Genomic DNA, 20,931 nt, shown 5'->3' on the forward strand with positions numbered 1-20,931 from the left:
GAGAGCGCGGTAAATCCGGGCGGGAGGGGAGGGGGCACCTCCTGCGTCCCGGAGCCGGCCTGCCGCGGGGGAGGCCTCGGGGCCTCCCGCCCCTGCGGAGCCCTGAGGGGGCAGCGGGGGAGGCCGCCCCCGCGGTAACTCTCAGCGTCGCTGGGCGGGTGCGTCCCGATAAAAGCCTGTGTTTCCCGCGGCCTCTCGTTGTTTATGTATTTTCTAACACCCCCGGTGTTTGTAAATGCCACGCGGGCCTTCCCGTGCTGTGCGGACGGGGCGCTGGGGCCCAAGGGAAGTAAAACGCTTTTACAAACGGAGCGGTAAGTTACGGGCTGTTAGAGCCAGTTCTTCCTAAACCCGGCCTGAAAAGCTACACGCGTGTGCGTGCTCACAAGGATGCCCGAAGAAAGCAGCGCTGAGGAAGACTTACATATTTCCTAGTTCTTGCCATCAGATATTTTAACGAAGTGGAATATTAGTGATACAAAAATGAAAAAAAAAAAAAGTTGCTTTTAAAAAAAAAATCATGATTCGTGTCTGTTGGAAAAGAGTCAAAGGCATCTTCTCCATAGTGCATTTCTAAAAGTAAATTTTAAATGTGTCACATCGTTTTCAGTCAGGGTAAATGAACGTGCATAATTGTTGTGCTCATGTTTTAAGGTTGTGTGGAGTTTTGGAATTTATTTGAAATCGGGATGTTCTTCAAAAACTCTGCTAACGTGTCATAATGAATTCTGCCTGTATTTTCAAGGGCCTGGGTTTCAGCCCCCCTGCACACTCCCGTAACGACTGGATCGGCCCCCCCGACAAGCACTCCAACCTGCGGCGGGTCATCTTCTATGTGCCCCCCAAGGAGTCGCCCCTGGAGCGGCGGCTGCGGGAGGCGCGGCAGGAGGCCCAGGCCTGCGACCAGCGCTTCTGGGCACGGCACAACTGCGCCTTCCGCCAGGTGAGCCCACTGCAACACCCGGTGCTGCTCATCAGGGGGTTTGGACTCCATGAGGTAGGGTTCAGTTCTGCCCGCTGTTACTGGCCAGTAATTGATACCGTTTCTTTTAATACGCACGGTGTCTTCGTGGAAATTGCTTTTTTGTCATTCATTTCTTTAAAATGGCGTACAAAACTAAAGAGCCTGCGTATTTTATTGCTGTTTAGTGGCATATAATGATATTTGCCTTTTTCCTATCTTGCACTGAAAATACAAAGTTGTAGCCACCCTACATGCAAGAGCTGTCTGTGACTAGAGCGGCTGGGGGGGGGTGTATTGTAGCCTCTTCTTGCTCTGTCATAAGTGGGAAAAATTAGTTATAATCACCAAGGGTAATAAGGGATGTGCCCTGTTTCACTGGCAGTGTATCCCAACAGGGCTAAAAGTGGGGACTTTTCAGTCGTGGTCTGTCTTCTTTCCTGATTGCATCATTGGTTAGGAGATGCTGAATTTTGTTGGAAGAACAGTAACGGTTCAGTAATTCACCATCATTTGTGATGATCTTTGATCATCGTATCTTCCCAAAACTTGCAAAGGTCTCAGAGGAAAAATGAAGCTTGTTTTTTAATTCCATAGAACTGCTTTTTAAGTCTGAAAAACTTACGTACAAATAATTATTCTGTTTCCATCTAAGTAATTTCTATTTTCTAAGGCTGCATGTTTTTCACTATGCTCAAATTCTCAGTTATACAATACAGCACATCTTCACAGTTTGCCTTACAAACTGAAGGTTTGGATCCTGTCAAACAATGCTGGAGCTCAGCTGTAACTTTATTACGCAAATAAGTTTTATACATTTCAGTAGAACACTTGCATGAATTAATTGATCCATGCAGGTAGCAGGATCTAGGTGACAAAGTTACTGGTTTAACTAACTCATTGGATTCAGGAAAATGTTTTGTTGACGTTTCCAAGTATAATGAGTATTGCTTGTTATTTCAGAGGGTATTAGGCACTACACTGCTATGTGATTAAAAACAATGGTTAACTTCAAGGACTGAGTACATCAGATTGTAATGTGGGAAAACATGTTTTAGGAAAAAGAAGAATTTATTTATTCAAGACTGAAAGCCAAGGGTCTGGAAATGAGAGATGAAACAGGTTAGTGAGATCTTTGTTTATAGTTTAGGATGCATTCTGAGTTCTGTTTAACTTTGCATTTTGTTAGTTTATGCTCTTTGTGTTCTGTCACAAGTAAATCTTGAGGGTAGGATTTAGAAGTGTTTTCAGGAGCATGATAAAAAAAGAGGGGAGGAGCTCTTCGGAGATGTGCATGTGGGGGTCAGATCATTTGTTGCACTGTTCTTCCCCCAATTCCTTCCCTGCAGCTGGAGGGAATGCACTGAAACCCTAGCCAAGTGATATAATCATTCTGCAGTCTAAGGAGGAAGGGGCTTTTTCCTTTCATACCTCCTAACCCAGTGAGCTAGCTGAGCTAAACATATAGAGCATTTGCCTCAAGTGCATGTTATGGTTGGGTGGATAAATTCACACTCTTTGGCTTCATAGCATATACAATGAATACAATATTTTTCCTTGAGGGAGAATAAGACTGCTTCCGAGGAGACAGCAGCTGCTATCTGCCTGTCTTTGCCTGAGCACAGTTGCTGTAAAATAGTTGCCTCTCTAATTCATTATGTGAAACTGAAAACAAGCTGTCTTCATAATAACAGTGAATTGGCAATTGTAGTATGAGGTTGAACATTTTGTTCATAGGATAATGATCTGTTTGAGTTTAGTAAAGCATCTGCTCTGACGTTCTGTGTATTACAGACCATTATTTTTCTCTTCTGTTTGTATCCTGGTGATCAGTGCATGGTTGAGAAATAATTTTAATTAAGTTCTGTGTTGTTTAGAAAATGCTGCTTTTGTATTGCCATTTGGGGTTTTTGGGGGGGGGTTGTTTTGTTTTTATATCCTAGAAATAAAAGAAAAAATAGTAAGCATATACATCCCTTAGAAATAAAATTATATTGGCTGCATGTGTTGATTAACTCTGTTCTATAATACAGTTGTGTGTGTATATAAAAAGAGTAATAACAATATACACGAACAGTTGGAACAAAACTTACTTTTTTACATAAGTGAATCTACAATCAGTTCTGCTGATACCAGTATGAAGAAACAAATTAACTATAGGTGTTAAGTAGGCAGCTTTCAAATAGTCTTAGAGTAAATTTATCCCATAGTATGTTAATCCTTTGTAATATATTAGATTTGTAAATAATGACAAATAGAACTGATCAATAATTTACATTTTTGTGATCAGTCTCAGGAGCTTCAAAATGCATTTTGGAACAGTAACAAGTTGAATATCACTATTCCATCTCCCTCATCATATCCATGTCCCCTGGGACATTCAAATTTGACCCTCATTTTAGAAACATTGAAAGTGCCAGAAAGTTTGCATAGGAATTACCTGGTAGAGTTGAGAATATTTGCTGGTTCTCAGGATTCTACATCTGTGCTGTAGCCACAGGTTTTCCTTCTCTCCATGTTTTGCGGAGAGAATTCATCTCCCCTTATATTCTGCTTATGAAAGTGGCATATTCAAAGTCATCTTTTGTACTTGCTTCTTCACAAAATAATTGTCTACTACATTGTTAATAAATCCGACATCCCAGAACTCTTTGGTATAAGTTACTTGAAATTTATGAACAGCAACAGAAAAGATGTACATCTGAAAATATCATGTCAGTCATGGATAGTGTTCTTTCTATATTTATTGACTTGCTTTAGGGGGGAAACTTAAGTTACTAAGTGCTCTTACTGGTGCTGTTTAGATTTCAGCCTCGCGAGAGATTAATTTTACTCAAAGGATAGATACTCCTAGATCTATGGACTTTTTCAGAGGGGTCCACTAGTTCCCTAAATAATCTAAGAACTGATAAATATAATCACTTTCACAAGTAATAAGGGCTTAAGAGTTAGGCCAGCTTCAAGCTGATCAGTATTTTTAATCTGCTGTGCTCCCTAGATAAGTAAAAAGTTGGAAGATAAAAGCGTATTAACTTGTTCAGGGTTACACAAGAAGCTTGTAGGAGCCAGGAGTCAGACCTAGCTCTCCTGCATCTGAACCCAGTGTTTTAATCCAGGGAATTATCTTAACTTTGTTATGCCAAAACTCATTTTCAGGTCAAAAAGCAACACTGAATGCAGAAGAAATGGCTGACTTTTACAAGGACTTTCTAAGTAAAAATTTTAGAAAGCATATGCAGTATAACAGGTATGTAGAAGGTACTTATGTTGGCTATTATGCATGAGAGTCTAAGTGAAAGGCATAAGATCAAATTTAAAATTTGAACATTTTTTTTTTCCGTAATTGGTAAAACAGCACCTAAAACTATCATTTTAGAAATTTTTTTTTTAAATGCTATTATTAGCATTTGACTGAAATTTGCATTATCATTTGAGTTCTGCTGCTGCTTATTGTTGATTTAGTAGAGAGATGAATCTCATGTCTGAGATTCAGAGAGACAAGATCAGGCACTCAATTTTTTTCTCTTATGTCATGCGTCTTTTTATACTGCTAATTGAAACTGATAAATACGCAAATAAAAGTTGAAATTTCTATAGAACATATTCTAGTTGACTGTTAAATAAGGACTAGTAAATGTGATTCATCTCAAAGGAAAATTGTTTAATGGGAATAATTCTTGGTTTTATTATTTTGCAAGCATATAGTAAAAATGAAAGTGATTAGCCTTGAGTTTGAGGGGTTTTGTGTGGTGAAGCATTAGTAAAGTATCGCCTGAACTCATCCTGTGTAGAACCTAGGCTACAACTGGGTAAGCCCACATCCAGCGTGCCTCTTTGCAACATCTAATGCATTGTTTCAGTGTTACTGTTTGTACAACAACTTGATAAATTGGATTGGGGCTCTGAAACAACTGAAAAACGACTTGCAAACATACGTTACCCTGCAAGTAGCTGTGCACACTTGGTAGAGGGCTAGAAATGAGGAGGGAATGGAAAACTGGAGGAGGATAGTACTTAATCCAGTTACAGTAGCACTGTCCACTGAATATGAAACCACAACTTCAGTTTCTTCTCTGTATTGGATTGAAAGATTATCGGGCTCAAAGGTGTCAAGTGTTAGTGGGTTCTTAACGGTGTAATCCTAGTGAGAATTCTACCATCACTATAACTGATCTATAACAAACTGTGGTTTAGGGTTCTTTGTACGTATTGTGCGTATACTGTAACATGCTATACTGTAAGAACAATTTTACTGTTACAAATATTTAAAACAAATATGCACATCTTGTCTTGCCTATGGCGGGCGAGAACCTCATCAAAACCCTAAGCAACAGCATGAAAAGATGGAAAGTAAAAAATTCTTTTTAATAAGAGGATTGTCGTTCAAATTGCCTATAACTGATGAGTGAGAAAGGAAATAGTTTATCTTAGAACTGGTCACCAGATGTCATTGTTGTAGTCACCTCGGGATACTGTCCTGTCTTCACGGTAAGAGAGTCCAGGCTTTGTGCCTAAACATGACCTTCCTTGTTGCTGCCTTGTAAAATCAGGTAGTGTAAGCTGCATCATTGTAGTTTCAAAGTGGAACTGCACAGCCCTGAAAGCAGCGGAGCTTTTTACAGGCATTCTGATTTTGAGGGGTCATATTTATAAAAATCTGTTTATGCATTCAGCTGTATGTTCTTTTGCAGTGTTGGCAGCTGGCCTGAAAACTGTGGCTGCTGAAGTGTTGCAGGTTCTAAAATTTAGTTAAAATTGAAGCAATGACTGTGCATAGACGCCATGAATATTTAGTTCAGGGTACTTAGACTGGAAATACAGTCTAGTTTAGGAAAAAAAAATCGAGAAGGATATAGGAAGTGAGACATGAAAGGGGAAAAGAAACAGTTGCAATGTTAGCATGATATTTTGATTTAACGTGACATTTGAGGGGGTAGCTCAGTGCTGCTTGTCAGCATGATTTTGGCTACTGTCCTTACTGAGAGGTTAGTATCTCACATTTATGCTAGATGTGTACATGTAAGGTTTCCTACAGAGATCTCAAGAGAAGACCTAAATTCCCGTGTTTAATCCCTGCTAGTTCTACAATAAGCATATTCTATTGCTTCTTGTGCAGCGTTTTACAAAATGGGGGAGTGATCCTTGTTGGAAACTAGAAAGAAATTATGAAATTAGTCTGTAATGGGCAAGAATTTGAAGCAAGTTCTGGGAGGGTAAAAAGGACTGATACAGACTATCTTATCTATATCTTGAATTGGCTCCAAAGGTCATGCATGCTGCGTAAAAACTATTTAAAGATATAAACACTAACTTTGGCAATATTAAAGGCATCATCTTTAAAGGGTACTGCGTTAGAAACCTAAGGTTTCCTGTATTGGGTTATATATTTAGTCTTTGAAGTGTCATTTTTCTTTATTTTTCCCCCCTTTATAGGTGACCAACTATGCCCTTTCCAACACACTCATCTTCATACATGCACAAACAAATCTTACCCATAGCACAGCACTGGCAGGAAATTCTTCTAGATAGCTTGATGATCAGCTTTACTTCTGAAACACGAGATATGGTTACAATTATTTTATCTTACTTGATTCCAAATACAATTGGTCATAGAACTACCCATGCTTTAACTTTTTTACAGTTAAGCTTTCAATGGTTGTAACCCTATAGTCTACATGTAATCTGTTCATGGATGTGGGTATTCACATAGACCTTTTCATAGGTTATTTAACTCTAATTAGGCAGGAAAAGTGTTGCCACAAAGAATGGAAAACCATGTTGTTACTGAATTGTCATTTGTCAATGCCAAAGGATATTTTAATATAATTGTGTACCTTTCTCCTGTTCTTGTTCTGTGTGCTGATGTTTTTCCTGGCTTTGGAATCCTAGAGATTGGTATAAACGTAACTTTACTATCACATTCCTCATGGGACAAGTAGCACTGGCAAGAGCTCTGAGGTGGCTTCGTTGGAAAAAGAAAAATGTTGGAAATTAGTGATCACAGCTCCATGAAGAATGCAACACTAGCTAGGCCTGCTATAAACTTGTTGTTTATAGTGATTTTCAGAATCTGAATGACTAATGTAATAATTGCTTGAATCTGTTTGTTAAACTATATAAATAAAAGTTGCCATTGGTCTTAATTTATAATCACTGTGTAGATTACCTTTTATTCCAAGAATATCTGAAATACTTCCCAACCAAAACACAACTGAGAAAACTGTCAAAAGCTGTTCCTTGTTTACATTAAATGGAAGGGATCACAACTGTCATGTTTTTACCACAGAGTCATAGCTCCTAAATAACGTATGATTCGGTATGCTGTACCTGAACTCAGGTCAGAGAATGATGTCTCCACCAACCATATTAGGATATAAAGACAAAAATGCCTCATTTTGCAGCAGTTAGCTACTGCCCCAGACAGACATCCACAAGTAATACAACATGGCTGAAGGAACAAGTATGATTTGTGAGTATATATACAATCAATTTAGAATAACCCTCTTTTTCAGTGTGATTATTTCCTTTTTTTAATAAAGATTTAAGATATGATTTCATATAAATTACTAATGCAATAGGATCATCTTAGATAATTTTGTTCTAATTAAAAGAAATGTGTCCCCCTTGGACAAGAGCTCCTCTAACCTATGATTGGTAAAGATTTTAGTTGCTGAGCAATAAAACAGATGCATTGCCAGTCACTTTATCTTGGTAGAAAAGGAAACAATACCTGGTTGTATGGAGGAGAACACTAGTACTAATACTCACTGCTTTCTACTGGTTCATTTCTTTCAAAAAATGTGCTGTTCTCACCAGTTTTTCTGAGGCACTCGAAAGAACTTGCATGAGGGGGATTTTTCTGGCCTCAAGGTGTATGTAACATCAGTTGGAAGGAGGTTGATTTAGATGAAGTCTTAAAATGTTAAGCCATGTATCTGTAATTTAAAAGAAGTTCCATTCCTCAGAGTGTTCTGTCTGTTTATACCGTTAAATGATTTTTTTGATCCAGTACCTACTAAGAGGATTCTGTTAAAAAGAATGTATGTTGTGAAATGAAGCATGTTTTCCTAAAGCCATGCTGTAGGGAAGGTTCTGCTTTTGGAAAGGTCAGCTCAGTAGCCATTGACCTGCTTTTCATATCTAAACATGACATGATTTATTCACAGGCTTTTTCAGCTGGAGCAGAAAGAGCTTCGTCAGTATCAACTGTAATAATTCCTTTGCAAGATGAAATAAATATTAATGATATAGTAGTGGATCACACTGTTTCATACAATATCATCATCATCATTGGGGCTAAAACAGTCACTGAATTGTGATTTTAGCTGTTGTTTTCATTTACTAATAAGACAGTCATTAATAGTGTTTGCTGAGGTGATAACCAGCAATTCTAGGAAAATATTTGTGAATGTTATTTATTGTATCAGTACTGTAGAAGGTATATATTTATTAAAAAGTTACAAAATGCCACGTTTCTCTAGGAAAATAAGTTTTTGAAATAGACTGCTGTGGATATGTAACGTAATTCTTCAGGGCTTTACAGTAAATCATATCTTAACAGTATATAAGCTTTGACCACAATGTGAATGCACACTTTAATAAATAGTTCCAATGTAAAAGAATGGTTGGATAATACAAGAAAATATCCCCGAAAGGCAGAGACCAGAACCCCAGTGGACTGGTGGTTGTTGGCCGTATGTTCTGACAGCCAATGCGTAAGATCCCTAAGGTAGTTTCACATATGCTTTAAGTGGGTAGAGGTCAATCAAAAGAAGCATTTTCATCTTCCGAGCTGCCTGCTTTTATTAATACAGGCGTTTTTGTGTCTGCCTGCTGAACCCGCTTTTATTAACACAGGCGTTTTTGTGTCTGCCTGCTGAACCAGATCAGGAAATTGATTCACTACTAGAACTAATCCGAGGAAAAAAGTGTTAGATGCCAGTTGAATTAGTATGTCTCATCACACAGATATAACTGTTCTACTGTTGGCATAGGGGAGGTGTGGGAATTCAGATGGAGGGTTTGGATTGTGCTTCAGTCAATTCACAGTTAAAACTCTTTCCTGAACATGTAATTTAGTGTTGGTCACCCAAAAATAATATAATCGGCATACGATGGATCATGCTAGGATTCTGCTCTGAGCTGCTTGTAGGTAAAGTTCATGCCTTTATGGCATTGCCTACATTAAGATTCTGTGTGGGGTGCTGGGTCCCTTCATCTAAAGCCTATTGAAGGAGTGAGGTATTTATTTATTAGGTAAGTGTTGAGCTCTGATTTAGAATATCTAATAAAGCCACTGTGAAAAGATGTTATTAAAAATAATCCATCTGAAATTTTGAGTCTCATTACCAAAACCACATACATTTACCAAGATAATCACATTTTCTAAACAGCCAAAAGCCGTATCGTTTTTGCCAATGTTGCATTACTTTTGATTTTTTTTTTCCTTGACTCGGAGCAGTCATAATAATGCCAGCCACTTTCAGATATTATTGATCATAAGTCCTTTATACATCAAAGGAAGAATAAGGAGCTGCCACAGACTACTAAAAATAAATTTTTTATGTACACAAAGGCCTGCTACAGTAACTGAAGCTAGTGGAATAGATCAAAGAGTGCACATTTCTGTGCACATTTTCTAAGTATAGGAAAAATACAGGGGAGCGTTCTTATCATTTAGGTATTTAGCTAATCGTGTCAGAAGGAACAGCAGTATTTCATATTCAGTAGTGTCAGCATGTGCCTTTTTAATCTGTCTCCTCAGTAAGTGCATAATAAAGCAACAGTACTTTGGTAATATTCAAATAATTTTAGATAGTTTGTATTGACTTGGGGTGGTTATGTTCTGATAATCTGTGTGGGTTTTTTGCTATTCAATTAATTTCTCTACCGGAGCATTAATTTCAATAGAATATGAGAGGAGTAAGAGGAATTGTCAAATGGGGATCGAGAGGCAGGCCAGCTAAGGTTGGTTTGAAGTGATTGTAGCACCTTTATGTATGATTAATAAAGAACTGTACATCTTCAAAAAAAAATGCATTTCTCAATTTCATTAGGAGTTTTAAAAGTAATGGTAGCAACTACTGAGAAGATAGCTTCTATATTTAACTGAAAATTTTTGGTGATAAGATTAAAATTTAGTTCAAAACTCAGATTTGTTATTTAGAAGCTGACCCTTCCTGGCCCCGTTTTAAGGGGACTGTTCTGCTTGCAATTTTTAACTTCCACTGTCACTAAGCAAGATTGGTATCCTACAGGACAATCAGATTTAGCCAAACAAGAGCTTAATTTACATCCTGCGCAGAGCCCACGGGCCAGTCTTTTGCATAAAGACTGGGAGATTGAATTGCTTTCAGGAAAGGATAATATATGCCTGGAACTGTAATATGCATGAATAACATTTTCATATTAAAAATTACATCCACTGATTGCTGTAAACTGATTCACAGAATAATAACCCCATAATTGAATATTCAGGTTCATTTCTCAAAAAAAAAAACAGTAATGGAAACACAAGTTACTTTATTTCTTACGAGTTTACTTCTTAGAAAGAGTTTATAAGTACATGGAATGTAATCATCTTGAAATACTCATTAATATTCATTATTATATAAATCACTTCTTTGTGCCTTGAATTTGCATTCATTAATGGATTAAGATTTACGCAAGTATTGTGAGATTTAGTTGATTGATACATTCAAATAACATGCTGTGGAAGTGCAAAAGCAGTACTTTTGGCTAGAAATAGAAAAGGCAAAAAATTACATGATCCCTTTTTAAGTGTGATCTTACTCAGGAGAAATATTATTTTATAGTACTACTCACAGTCAAAATCAGTTTTAAAAGCCATGTAAATGCTCTGAAGACATTGTCCCTGTTTCAGTACAGCTGCTCGTGTTTTACTAGGTAATTGAGCTTCTTATATTTTGCAGGGAAAGGCGCAATGATTGTGCTTTCCGGTGTATGCAGGTTCTCATCCTTAGGGGTGGCCCCAGGGGCGTTGTGAAGGGGGCCTGAGATGGCAGGAGACAGCAAGAATGACTGATTGCATCTCCTGAGGGTGCCAGGAGGCAATTAGCACTCAGCCTAAGCTGGAGTAGCCCTGAAGCTACTTTGATGGACCATGACTGGCATGAGTTTCCAGGAGCCCCCGTGCCAGTCAAGAATTGCTGGCACTCAGCAGTACTCTGTTCACACTGCTGCCTCCAAAGAACCCACTGATATGATTCAGCTGCAGAACTGGCTATGGTAACTTTCATCAGCTGAGCCAAAACACATAAACAGGCAAAACGCAGGTTTTGGAATCATAAGAAATCCAGGTCACTACTTATAGCTCATTGTTAAAGAACTTACTGTTGACAAATTTCAGCTCCATCTTTGTAATAAATCCCTGCCGTGGAAAATTTTTCATATGATGATCAGCGTGTAGCATACATTGGCTGTTTTTAAAGGGTTCCAGAAAAGTTGCAGATTTTCATTTCTAAAATCATTTGAATAATCAGAAGTCTAGATTCTTGGGGGGGGAGGGGTGTTGCAAAACAGATTTTGTAGTCAAAGCTATATTAGAAGGCAAAATCCATGAATTGCAAATTTCAAAAGACATTACTTGACTGCCTTGGTTGCTTTCCAAATAATTTTATTATTGTGGAGTGTCATATAGAAAATACATGGTATGACACAGCATAAATATTCTGTAACAAACCAAGTCAAGACAGTTCTGACCTTAGTAGCTGTAGAAACTATAAATACTTAGGTAGAAAACTCTTATTTGTCCAAAATTGTATGAGACTGAAAGACAAAATGGAAACTAAATTCCAATGAATATTTAAGAACATGCCTTCTGGATTTACCAATCTTCTTCTCACATTTACCAAAATAATATTTCACTTTTAATGTCACGGCTGGAAAACCTCCAGTTTCCTCAGGCCTCATGAAAAATTTCACCACGGAAAACAGAACAAAATTCTAAGCTGACATATGAGCAAATAGCCACAGGTGCTAATTTGTGTCAACAGAGAATTCAAGCTCACTTCAAAGAAAAAATCAGCTCTGCCATAGGATATTATAGAGCAATTTTAATTGACAAGAGATGCTCAAAATGAATTCATTTGCTATGCTCCTCTGCTGCTGCTTCCCTGGTGCTGCTTTTGCTGTTGGAAAAAGAGGGGTCTATTCAGTGTGACACCTGGAGACTTGCTGGGCACGCTTAACAGTTACCACGGTATCACAGCCATAAATCTGATTGCCATAGGACGGAGTAAAATAGGCTGATGCTGGGAGAATGTGGCTGAAGAGTTGCCACTGGACGGGGCATGTTTCCATCTTAGCAAGATTTTTCTCAGGCTTTTGAATCATGAGGTTCACACTTTCTCTAAAAGCAGCAAAGCAGCTTATTACTTACTGTCTTGAGTCTATAATTTATGGGTATTAGCTAGCACTTAGCACTCAATGTTCAATTTCATATGTAATTAACGATGTCATTTCCACTTTTAGTTCTATGATATGTTTACATGTAAATTAGAAAAGCAACAGTATGAACTTTGGTTTGGGGCACTACGCAACAGAGTTCACAACCAAAAATTCACAGAGAAAGAAGATAAGTGAAATTAGTGAGACTGACGAAGCACAGCATTCCAACCTCCTCTGGCTGCAAAATGAGTGGGATGGGAAATGACAAATGTGTGAATCTTCCTTTAAAGATATTTAGAGTGCTTTCTGCATTGGTGCATGATAAATCTGGCAGTAACATTTTTGCGGTTATGTAGTTAATTATAAGGATATGGGGCATGTTAAATTGCTGCCCACAACGGAACCATTTACTGGGTAGATTTCCGGTCAGTGTTATACACTGGTGAAGGAAGATACTATTATTCATCAGCCTGTTCCATGTGAGTCATGACAGTTTTCAAACATATGGTGATGGTGTACTTTGTGGCCCTTCAGCATGTAGTAAGTGTAACACTGTGTAGGCAGTACATTTCACTTTCGTGGTTAATTTATATATATCGGTTGTTCCCAGCTTTCTCCTAGTGTTTATTGAGGCATGTTTCAGTTCCTGTTTACAGTTACATTATTTTCAGTATGTGGGGTTTGATAAACTATGTAAAACTGCACTATATATGTCTTTGAAACAATTTCTATGTATTTCAGCTTTCATTAAAACATAATTATTATTTTAAATATTAAGGAATAATTTTATGTTAGAATATACAGATTCAAAATCTAAAGTACTGCATATGGCATGTTTCAGCAATTCCCCAGAACTTCCCCAGGAGACTCTTGTTAACTGATGTGACGGAGTGAACTGCTCCGTGTAATCAAAACACCTCAAACAGTCCAGGTGGTTTAGGTGACGCTGGTGGTGTAGAGAATCGTGGTGGCACATATTTTTTCCTTGAAAGAAATTACTACAAGCTCCACTTTCTGTGAATTGTACTACGCCCAGCTAGCCACCAAAGTCAAAGGTCAAGGAGTCCTGCTTTAAATTCCTATCTTCAATGATTTGTCTTCTGAACCAAAATGGCAGCCTCAAAATATCTGTGATGATCTACATACTGATGAGCTAACTGCCTTCTCCTTAGCTAGTTTCTGCATGAATTACAACTTACCTAAATGGAGTCTAGCCTTTTTGGCACAAGGAAAACCTTCAGAACATGATGTGATGCAGCAGTATCTGCCAAACTTGGCAAATTAATAGCATCCCCTTACTGGTTTTTTATATACTGGTCTCTAAAACACCTATACACAGATGTATGAGGAATTGCTTTCTTCAGACATTGACACCTACAAGGCTTGTTTCTAAGACCTCCTTTCACGTCTCCTAATATAGGGGGTATACTAAGTGTGGATGGGCTGGGTTACAGATGGACCCCATAGAAGTCTGGGCAGAACTATCACATGGAAGCCAGGTCCTTGCGGTTCTCTAATCACACAGGGAGCACGGGATAGTACAGGACTGGGAAGGCACAAAGATGATTTAAAACCATTCTCTCAACCCCTTCTCATGTGGGCTATCAGACTCTGTCCTAGACCTTTTGGAGACTGCCCACAGATTGAGTTCTTCAACAGTATTTGCTCTCAGGTAACTGACAGACAAGCCTGTAGAGATAAAACACACCATCCATCCTGTAGGAGTGAATTATGCAATCATCTCACTAATGTTTTAAGTCTAAGACTTGATAGCAGTGATGTACATACCTTGTTTTCTTCTGTATCATTGTGAAGATACAGAAGAAGTGAAGAGCGTGTCCGTGGCATGCCTTTGAACTTAATACCTTTCAACGGATTTCTCTGTGAACCGGCAAGAAAATGTTTCATTAAAACAGATTAAAAAAGGTAGAATTACAACAGAAAAGATAGGAATTACAACATCTGAAACTGAAGCATAAACTTCACAGTACATACTTGCTGTGGGAAAAGGGAGGCAGCAAGGAGAGAGAATTCATATCCAAACCCCTGGGAATAAGATCATCTCTCCTTATCCTGCATCTGCTGTATTTTGCGGGAGACAGGATGAGGAACAAAATACCTAGCACAGGCAGTTCTGTTTCCTATTGATTTCTAGAGTGACTCTGCCCTTCTCGGCCCCACGTACTATATACCATCCATCTAGCCACAAGCATATTCACAGAAGCCATTTTCTGTAGAGACATAATTGGTCATTGGCACAGAAACTACAGACACAGTTGTCACACAGCAGAAACACTTCCATTTCCCTTTCCCTTGGGGCAAACTGTATTACCATTAATTCCCCAGTCCAGCGCAGCTGAGTACTGCCTTGGTTTGAATACCCTCTTAACCAAGGCAAACTCCAACAATGAAAAGCGGATGTAAAATGGCCTCCTGTAAAAAATGAGAAATTCTAATCGACCTTGGATGCCAAGTGAATTTGGTGTAATTCCATATAGAGTACTAGTTGAGGAGGAGAGAAAAGCATTTAACAGAAGAACTGATAAAGGTTTGGCAATTACTGCAGCATGTGCAGAAAAGGAATACATCAAGTGAAAGGGAGGTTACTGATAAATCAGACTTAGGAACAATCATTTTCAATAGTGACCACGGCACAAACAATTGCAGCACATTAGGCTCAAGAAAGATGAAGCAAACGGGAGCAGCGAAGGGCGAGTTGAATAATCAGGGAGATGTAGAATCTCTCTTAAGGAGATTAAGAGTTCAATTTGTTTAGCCAAGCAAATTGATGGCCAGGAGGGGAGAAAGGAGGGCAGAATCTCCTAGACAGGTGAGTGGAGGAAGGACCAGCTAAGAGGGTTACCCAGGGAAGAATCTTCTTTCTCTACAATAATTTAATCAAACGCATAAGAGAAGTGTTACATTTGAGGACCTCCTTAGAAATGCAAACACGTAGAGAAATGGGGCTAATCACTAGCAAGGGAAAAGAGCAGGAAAGAAATGACAGAATTTGGCACAATATCTGTATGTATATATTACCCTTGAGACTGAACTCTGGAGGAGTGAGGTTCTTGGGCAGGAAGGGCAAGATGCCTACTTGGTTTTCAATAGAGTTTGATAATTACATTTAGAAAAAGACCAGATGAGGTGGTTATCTGTAATGCCTTTTAGGCTTTTGAGACTTAGTTCTCTTCCATCAGTAGGTGCAAATTTCTACTTGGAAAAGGTCACGCACAGGCATACACTGGCTTTAGCATTTCTTGTGATTAGTGTATGCATGAGCTTTAATAAAAGGCAGCATCTGAAAAATCACAACTTCCTTCTTTTATAAATGTATGTAGGAATCTTAGTGATAATAAAGAAAATACATCTTTTATATCTCCACGAGGAAGCACCAGTTTCCCTGGTGCCGAGACAAGCTTATGTCCCAGACTGTGCCTCTGCCTAATGTTGGTTGGAAAAAGGAATGCCTTTCTTACACTTTCAAAGATTCGCTTCTCAAAAAAAGAAAAATCTTATACTGGTTAATGAAATTATACCAGACTTACACTGATGTGTGACTGAAATTAAAATCACAGCCCTCCTGGGTTTTTTTTTTTAGAGAAAAAGCACTTTTCATAATTAAACTCTGGAAAATTCATAAGAAAAAGGTACCTAAAAGTCTCCTTCACCATGGAAAAAACCCTACAATCACTACGAAGATTATCAAGGTAAGAGTCTCACCTAATCTAATCGCAAGTAATCTGGCAGCAACGCCTGATGAGTTAGCAAATCTCCATAAAGGAATGCTGACAAACCATGCAGGTAACAAACAGCTGGTGTTCAAAGAAAGGGAAGGGGCTAATTTAAGTAGTAATAAAGCAGGCACTTAGAAATCAGTGGAGGTGATCCTTTTGTTTTCTGCTTTTAGCTAAGTGTTCCTGGGTTTGAACACAGACTATCAAAGATTTTGCGTATGTAAGAGTCTGTTTGTTGTGTTTGTGGAACAAGCTTTTTTCCTATCAATACTAGGCCTTATCCCAATAGAAAGGTAAAGAAAGAGAGCACAGTCATAGTAGGGAAGTAAAGATACGGGAGGGTGAAGAGACGTACTGTATCACACACTGAATGTTCTTACTCTAGTAGTGGCCAAGATTGTGATATTCCACCAACAGAGTGCTTTTTATTTCCTCTGCAGGATTTAATACACTTCTGCAATGGTTCAGTGACTGAGGCAGGTGAATACAGAAATAAATGCAACTTCCTGTGACTCATATGCAGTGATTAATAATTCTCATAACCCTGAATAAGCAACCGAAACCCCAAGGGAGCATAAACTCACTGAAAAGTGAGAGTATAGAGGAAGGAAAGGAGGTACGTAAATGGAACGCTATCTTTCTTCGTGTATAAGCACTAAAAATTTTTCAGAGTGAATATGGAGAAGAGAGTTTTTCCAAGGTAGAAAGGTGCTGGCAGTCAACTATCAGCTGACTACAGAACATGGAAGCAAGTGAGGAAGAAAGTTGCTTCATCTTTCAATGAAATGAGAGGTATGGCAGAAGCAAAGAAGGAACAGAAATTGCTGGTTGAGCGGAGTAGGTACGTATTGGTGGGAGCATTCCCTCGTAGAGGTGGGAACCTACTCCTTGAATGCAGGGAGTAAAGATACAAGTCTAATTATCATCATAAGCTCTCCTCTGCAAACCCTTAACCTGTTGGGAATTTTGATGCTTAAAAGTAGGATCTTGGAAAATACTGACAGTGTCTGTAAATTCATATAGCATAGAGTATTATAGTTTGTTAAAGGGTGCAATTCTTAACCCCTTGATCACTTGTTACTGTGAAGATCACAGTGGAAATTTGGATATATAAATATAGCTGTGTTGCTGAAATTGTCTAGTATTTTTCTTTATGTTCACATTAATATTGACATGCAAATTCTCTAATAGTTTCTAGCTTTCAAGTGGTTACTTTAACTGTATTACCTGAGGTTTTTAAGTCTGTTTTTCATAACAGAAATGTTTTAAAGCTAACTGAATGGGCTTCTTAAACCTTTCAGTATCTTTTGGGCTTTAACAATAGCACAGCTCTGTAATAGCTGCGAGATGAAAAGAATTCTGGATAGCAAAATGTTAATGTCCACAGCAAGCATCCTGCTCTGTTTAAAAAAAGTAACAGAAATAAACTAATGAAATGGCCTGTTAAGAGTTGAATTAACACTGCATGCTTTATTTCCTTGTTCTTTCTCTGTGGATAGAAAAAAGCATGCTGGCTTTCATTTGTTACAGCTTTCTAGAAATCCTTGTGACTCTGAAACAGGGGAATTCACTTGCATGTAAATAAAGCTTATTGACTTGGGAAGCAGCATCATGATCAGTGTTTATTTTACTTAGTACTTTAATGCCACGCCCAACAGTGGGTTCCCGATGGTGTTTTCAGGCACCTTGACTATGACAATGAGTCATGTCAAACAAAATACACTCCTTTTACTCCAAAGTGCCTGAACTCCCTGATAACAAGGTAGCTCTGCATGCAGTAATTGCACATATGCTCAAAGGAATTAGGCTGAAATTGTGTCTGGGACTGCATACTTGACACTTTTGACTCTTGAGCACTGATTTTTATGTTTCCTCTTTTCCATAAAGTACATTCTTGTAGGAAATATAAACTAAAAGCATATGCAACTGTCAAGCGATTGTGATGAAAAGCCAGACAGGTTGCCGAATCTGGCTTTTCAGTATTTATTATTGCCAGGATGCTTTTAAACAGCACTTTAGCAGCAGTTGAAATTATTCCAACGTAGTGCTTTATTGTAGCCCATATTTATAAAATGAAGTCATAGATTTTATAGACTGTAGGATTAGATTTAAAAAACTTTTGTCTCTGTTGGAGGAAAGATCCTCTAAGCCAGGAGGATAATTTTTTTTAATAACAATGGTAAAAGAAAACGATCCTCACTTCTTAAATGAAGTGAACCTGAATTTCTTTATAGATGCTTGCTCTGTTTGTGGATGTCAGTCAAACCAAATCTTAGTTTGCTGCGTGTATTTCTCACACTGTTGCACCTCAAAACGTAAAAGCTTTATGCTGTGTTAGTTGAACTGTTTGCTTTTTTCTCTCCCACTGTGAATTACAAACCTCCCTCTCTCTTCTGGGAGAGGAGGGAAATGGGTATATTGAGAATAAAGAATCCAGCACTAAATAATGTGTTTTGGGGTTTTGTTTTAATATCCACTCAGATGTCTGCAGAAAACCACAGTGACCTTGTTGGTGGCAGACAAAGAATATTCTAGAGACAGCATGTCTAGGTCATTTCATCCTAAAAGCAGGGCATATAGCATAACTAGTTCCCTAAGAGAAGATGGAAATGTGGGCAGTAAATAGTTTTTACTACTAGATGAACTTGGATAATTCTTATGTAGATGGGACAGGAAAAACAAGATCCAAATGGAGATGAACTCTTACAATATTTCATGTGAGGCAGAAGCTTGAGGAAGAAGCACGCTCACCATGTCTGTTCTGTGTCTGTCTTCTGCTGTGTGCCATAAACAGAGAGGAGTAATACTGCACTTTAGTTCCATTGAACTAATCAACCTTCCTGCAGGAGGGAGCTTATAGTGTGTGCTGCTTACGTGGGAAATTGCCAGCATGCATATACTTGATTAGCCAGCGTATTATGAATCAGGGTCATAGCTGGAGTAGTTGCTTTGTTCAGAGATGCTCAGATCCCTCGGGTAAGCAGCTAATTGCAGGAAATCTTTTAAAGCAAATGTGTGATAGGAAGCAATGAATATTGTTTATTCAAAAGACAGGAGTGGTTCCTTTGAATCAGTTCTCTTGCATAATTATGTAATTGGGGCATGTTCTATTTTTAATTAAATCTCTTGCATATTCGTGAAAATTCTCTGAACCTGTGGGCCAATTTGTGTGACTCTTACTTTTAAAATGTAGTTTGTATAAAGGAATGCCCTTCAATCTTTTTTTCCTCTTTCATATTACTGTACAAACACATATTTCACATTATTATACATTAGCCTGTATTGCCTGTCAAAACTACAATATGATGTTAAACCATTAATACAAAATTGCCGGAGAAATGTTTTAAATGGAGATGAAGAATACAAGAAGCTGCTGCCCTGAAATACTAGTATCACAGATGGTTTTTTGTGGGACAGCTTGACCTGTGTAAGATATCAATCAGTGAGCAGTATTCAGAAAGTATATTTCAGTTCCCCCAGCTTCTCAAATCCAACAGTGACTCTCTGTATTTGCAGTCTGCAGACAATCCATGTTCCCCTTTGTTTTGTTTCTTGTGGACTTCTGTGACTCTTCCTGTTCTTCTGCCTTTTTGACAACAGCATTAGCTTTGACTCCTCTTCCATCTTCCTGCTGCTTCTTAGCAGTCTTGCTTTCTCACCTGACTCTTGTTCTCACATCTGCCATTTTGTAGACTTGCTCAATGTTTTATGTGAGGGCAAACAGATGTAAGCTCTGCTTTCCTTGTGTATTTTAGATATTGGCATTTAGGTGAGACTGCACATTTTGATTTACCACTATACCTCCGTATGTTTCCATTAGCTTATGATTCATACCCTGTATGTACTGCAGGAGTTACACAGGCAGTTGGACTAGATGATCATTGTAGGTCCCTTCAACTGAACTATTCTATTGTATGTGGAGCTCAGATGATAATGCACTATAATATTCTGCCCAGATGTTAGTAATTCTTTCATGAAGTTAGGCTGTCACTGTTCCCTGATGATTTCCAATGCACCTTTTACTGTTTTGCTATATTTAACTGTTTTTTTCATCTCAGACCTCAGTTCCTTCCATCTTCCATTTCTGGGCTTAACTTCTACCTAGTGGAACATAGAGCAACACGAAGAAAATACTGTGACCGTTCCTTCTTCTCTAGTGAGAGTGGGAATGAGATTGGAAGCTGCAAAGAAGTAGTTCTTGTGACAAGTGCGACCAAGTTCTCATGGAAGTCTTACTTTTTACGTGTAAACCTGTAGAACAGTAGGAATCTTTCACTTAGTTCAATGTGGAACAAAGACAAGGGCGTTGAAATATATTAGCAGCACATAATTAGCCCTAAGGGGGGTCCCTGCCTTCCCCACAGAATTTGTACTTCGGTTTCTTTGAGTACTTTGTACTCAGTTTCCCCCGTGTAACTTGCACCGTGAGCCGGCTGCATGCTGTAGGGCCCTTCACGTGCGTTTGTCCCAGAGGTGTTCAGCTGAAGACGGCAGCATCAGCTTTACAGGTCCCACCGTCAGCCTGCTTTACAGAAGCAAACCCCTAAACTTCTTTCCAGGACACTCAGACCAACCAACAGGAAAAGCAGCTGCGGCGGTGCCCCACTCTGGAGCAAAACCACTTCAGCGTCACCGGAGGGCGCCTTGAGGAAATGCCGGGTTTTGCTCTCCGCGGACAGGCGCTTCAGGCAGACAAGGCCTTAGCAAGGTTTAGCGTGGTCCCCGCCCGTCTCCCCCGGCAGCCCCGGGGACGGCAGTGTGGGGCCTCGCACCTGAACCCCCGAAGGCTTTCATCAGCATCCCTCCTCTCCCTCGCCGGGGCCG

At 38.9% G+C, this 20,931-nt stretch overlaps 1 protein-coding gene across 1 annotated transcript; it reads left to right on the forward strand.

The window, feature by feature from the left end:
• The first annotated feature begins 721 nt into the window (after positions 1–721).
• Positions 722–19,871, forward strand: APOPT1 (apoptogenic 1, mitochondrial). The gene is made up of 5 exons (XM_009280980.2): positions 722–943; positions 2,020–2,083; positions 4,118–4,208; positions 15,972–16,080; positions 16,548–19,871. The coding sequence occupies exons 1-5, from the start codon at positions 722–724 to the stop codon at positions 16,617–16,619; spliced, it is 558 nt and encodes a 185-aa protein (XP_009279255.1). The 3' UTR covers positions 16,620–19,871.
• Positions 19,872–20,931: the final 1,060 nt, after the last annotated feature.

This window comes from Aptenodytes forsteri, unplaced genomic scaffold (genome assembly GCF_000699145.1).
Source record: "Aptenodytes forsteri isolate BGI_AS27 unplaced genomic scaffold, ASM69914v1 Scaffold193, whole genome shotgun sequence".
Taxonomy (NCBI): domain Eukaryota; kingdom Metazoa; phylum Chordata; class Aves; order Sphenisciformes; family Spheniscidae; genus Aptenodytes; species Aptenodytes forsteri.